This window comes from Hippocampus comes, unplaced genomic scaffold, assembly GCF_001891065.2.
Source record: "Hippocampus comes isolate QL1 unplaced genomic scaffold, H_comes_QL1_v1.1 scaffold290, whole genome shotgun sequence".
NCBI lineage: Eukaryota > Metazoa > Chordata > Actinopteri > Syngnathiformes > Syngnathidae > Hippocampus > Hippocampus comes.
In genome coordinates, this window is record NW_017805629.1 from 34445 (window position 1) to 38526 (window position 4082).

A 4082-nucleotide genomic window follows, 5' to 3' on the forward strand; every position below is an offset into this window, starting at 1 on the left:
GCTCGTGAAAGCAAAACAACAAACTCAAACGCGTCTTCGTTCAATGTTGTCAACTAATATCCGGATTAATTTTCGGCAAATTTTCCTCAATTCTCCGGACAGATTTTCATAAAAATTTGAAAAACCCGGAATTCCGGGAAAATCCGGAGGACTTTCATCTCTGTTTAAAACAGGGATTTACTTTTCAACCACCCTGTGTGTGACATACAAGTACATGTAAAGTCCTTCTATTTTATTTTCATGCATTTGGTGAGGAATAATTTAGTCCTCTTTTTGCTGTGGATTTTCTTGCAAATCCATGTTCAATGGAGCCAAATAAATCCTTTATTGCGAATCAATTTGAGTGTCATGACTACTGTTTTGGATGAAGCAGCTAATGTACCAGAAACCTTTCCCAGGTCATGCTTCTAGGTCGTTTGTAAATATCTAAGGGCGGTATTTGAGCAAGACTCGCCCCTGCCGCTGAGGTCGGTGGGTCGGGAAAGTCCCAACTATCCGCTAAACTAATCCAGTTATGTGGTCCTGCTTAAAATGTTTTGTTTTGCATTGAATGCCTTTTCTTCAGGGCAGACAGTAGTGGAGGTCAAGAAGTGCACAAGAGACTCACCCCAAAGTGCGATTCGAAGGCGGTGCCTGTGTGATAACGGAGGTGGGCGATGGCATGGTGGGCTGAAGGGCATCAAAGCCCAAGTGCAACGGAAGGGCACCTGGACGCACAATGGTAGGTGTCGGGGCTGAGCTCCTGGGTGGCATGTCCTGAAACAAGATCATCGTAATGTCATTTGCATGCACTCTTTGTTTGCAATCGCACAGCTTGTGTCTTACCTTCACCTTGTCCGAGGGCTCTGTTCGGATCTCTGGTGTTGGAGAGATGGAGTCTGGACTGTCTGGTGGCGAGGAGTCAACCTCAACTGGTGTCTCCTCCTTCACCTTTACATCCGATGGCGTCTGTAGGCTCATGTCCAATGCCACTGAAGAGGGAGCAGGGGTCTGAGAAGGAGAGAAGCATTGTAAATACCGCTCATCGCATGAGCCAACCCAACACTGCTTGTTGGTCGAACTGAATTTTGTCATCCTAAACTGAACATTTCCAAAAAGACAGTGGCAGACCCACATTCATTGTGTTTTCAAAGTCAAGTCCACAGCCGAGATACTCAAAGTACAACGGTGGGTAATTATGACTCGATGAAAAAAAAAAAGAAAAACATTTGAAATACCAAAAATCCTCTTCCACTTGTGTCAATCTAATCTGTAGATACTACTTTTGGGGTGCAAACAGAGCTCACACGAAAGAAAAAAAAAAAATCCAAGTATTACTGCCCAATTGAGAGTTATACTTGGAATTTTTTCTCCTGTGTTTTCATACGGCTGTGTGAATATATACAAACATATGAAACAAAATCCATCTTACGGAGTTCTTCGTTCGCTTGTTGTCATTGTCATCTTGTTCGAAGGAGTTGGCCAGATCATTGAACAAACCGACTTCCTCACAGTTCTTTAGGAAGCGAGTGGGAGTGGGCGTCTGATCTGGAAAAAAAATGACAAATACCCATAGCGCCACTGAGCAGCTTTTTATTCATTTGTATGAAGTACTCGAAAAAGTGAATTAATTGAATATGCCGATGAATCGCATAATTGGGAAAAGGGCTGCACAATATTTTGGAAAAAAAAAAACATTACTGCAATAACGACCAATGGAATATGCTTTTCGCAGACATGCAGTACATTTCATATGGATATGATATGCTGTTATCTGAATTTGACCAGTCCAATGCAACCTTCAATGGGAATTGTCATTCAAAAAGTGAACACTATATAGGGGTATTGCAATTTATTAACTAACAGTACATTGAGCTTGCATGAAGAAAAAAATATTTTTCATGCGATTATAAAACTGTCATTCCTTGAGGAACATGTTAAATATCGCCAAAATATCAATCCCGCTCTATTCGACACCCATATTGCACAGCACGTTTTTCCGATGCCGTGCAGCCCCAATCGGTACCTGCGATGATGACAGAGTCCGTCCTGGGTGCAAACTTTAGTGTCATCTCATGCTTGTGTTTGTGGACAGCCAAGTGGTCCTCATTGGTAAATCTCTGGTGAAGTGAAAGAGGAGAGAGGAAAGGGAAAAAGGATAAAGTGAACATACTGTAGGCTCAGGGCTCTCATATTGTCTCTTGGAAATGTTGCCCAACAGGTGTTCTTAGTCTGTGTGCCACAATCCATTGTTTTGCTAGTCGACTAGTCACTGATAGTAGTTGTGATTAGTCGACTAATCTTATCATATGTAAATCGCAGAATATCAAACCAGCAAGCAGCTACACTTATATAACACAGGTTATAGCTTGAATTCTTTAAGGCATGTGCAAATTACAAATATAGACAATCGGAACAGTCAACTTTTATTGAACTATGCAGCACCTACTGACATTCCTGACATATTAATCAAGGAGGGTGCGATTCAAATTGAAGCTGATGCAGTGGCGCTTACATTTTTAGCTGTAAATGTCGACTGCATTTTAAAGGGGAACCAAGAACAATACACATTGAACAGTTGCAATACAAATGCTATGAGTGTATTTCTAAAAGTGGGAATCATATTTTACTCTTCTCAGGCATCAAGCTTTTTTTTAATGTAGAAGAAATCAGATGAGTCAAATGAGGAAAAGGCAGAGTGCTAAACAAAACAAAAATTGTGTTGGTTTTTATTTAACCTTATTTATGCAGAAAGTTTAGCTTTTGAGCTAGAATATCAAAATGAGGTATTCCCCGGAAGTGGACATTCTGCAAGATTAGGAGGATGATATTTCTTGTAGAACTTTAACATAGTATATAGCAGTGTTTTTCATTCTTTTTTGAGCCAAGGCACATTTCTTTCACTGAAAAATTCCGTACCTGAAAATGTGAAAAACGCTTATTTGAACAATTATGTGTTACTATAAGCGTTTTTTTTTTTTTTTTGCATTGAAAATTAACGCAATATTATAACACATTGAATAGGAATCAAATCAACATCAATCCAATATTTGGTGCATTCGTTTTAATGGCAAGTAAAATATAGGCAATTCGAACTTTTAACTTGCTCAGGGTCGGATTTTTTTCTCTGTGACAGCCGGTTCTTTTTCTACCCGTCGTTTGCGCTCTCCTGCAATATTGTACCAATCCCTTTTCCCATCTTGAGTCGTTGTATATTTGCAACATCATTCAAATGACTTTTCTGCTGAATGTGTCGCTTGAGGTAGTGCAGCTTCCATTTAGTCCGTATTTTTCCATCGGAAAATTTGCTTACAGCTGACGCTTTGCTGCATGTTTTGCAGAATAGACCTTTCTCACTCGAAAAAGAAAATATCTCACCCAGTTTCACTGCTTGTTCTTCTATTTGCACATACTCCGACAGAAGTTCCAACTAAAAAGAACTGCAGTTCATTCTTATTTTGGTTTGGGGAGTCGACATATCACGTTCACCGCCCGGTCGTTTTGCCTTGATAAAGATTAACATGAGCGTCACTTATCACCGCCGCACTGTTATAGATCAGTTTCATGTGACGTATGCATACATTAAGTCTGGCTGCGCGCACATCTTGGAGGCAGAAAACACACGCTTATGAGTCGTAATAGTCTCATGCCGTGGGTTGTCAGAATGGAAAGAGCACACACAGAGATCTAGTCTTTTATAGAATTCCTGCTGCTAAACACCCCTTTCAGAAAAAAACGGCAAAAATTATGGTGACAAGCTTGACGACGTGAGAATGCAACGCGCCCAGTGCGGCAACGCAAGCGATCCCGGAGAAGCCGGCGGGTGCCCTGGGGAGAGTTCTCTTTTCTCGGTGAAGGGCAGGTCACCCTGGAATGGGTTCGCCCTGAGAGAGGGACCCGGTGAGCCCCCGTCGGCCCTTGAAAATCCCGGGGAGAAGGTGTAAATCTCGCGCCTGGCCGTACCCATATCTGCAGCAGGTCTCCAAGGTGAAGAGCCTCTGGCATGTTAGAACAAGGTGGGCAAGGTAAGTCGGCAAATCAGATCTGTAACTTCGGGACAAGGATTGGTTCTAAGGGCTGGGTCGGTCGGGCTGGGAGGGGGC

The 4082-nt window shown here is 42.0% G+C and overlaps 1 protein-coding gene across 8 annotated transcripts in view; it reads right to left on the bottom strand.

Moving 5' to 3' along the window:
- atf7a (activating transcription factor 7a) overlaps positions 1-4082 on the bottom strand; it is a 48952-nt gene that overhangs the window by 13124 nt on the left and 31746 nt on the right. For 4 of the 8 annotated variants that reach the window (XM_019881532.1, XM_019881531.1, XM_019881527.1 and 1 more), the window contains exons 3-5: positions 2006-2099; positions 1412-1527; positions 608-990 (exon numbers count right to left, since the gene is read on the bottom strand). In XM_019881532.1, coding sequence (XP_019737091.1) covers positions 608-990; positions 1412-1527; positions 2006-2099 — 593 coding nt within the window. The remainder of the gene's footprint in view (positions 1-607; positions 991-1411; positions 1528-2005; positions 2100-4082) is intronic. The other 4 variants (XM_019881529.1, XM_019881528.1, XM_019881533.1 and 1 more) reach the window with 2 other exon arrangements.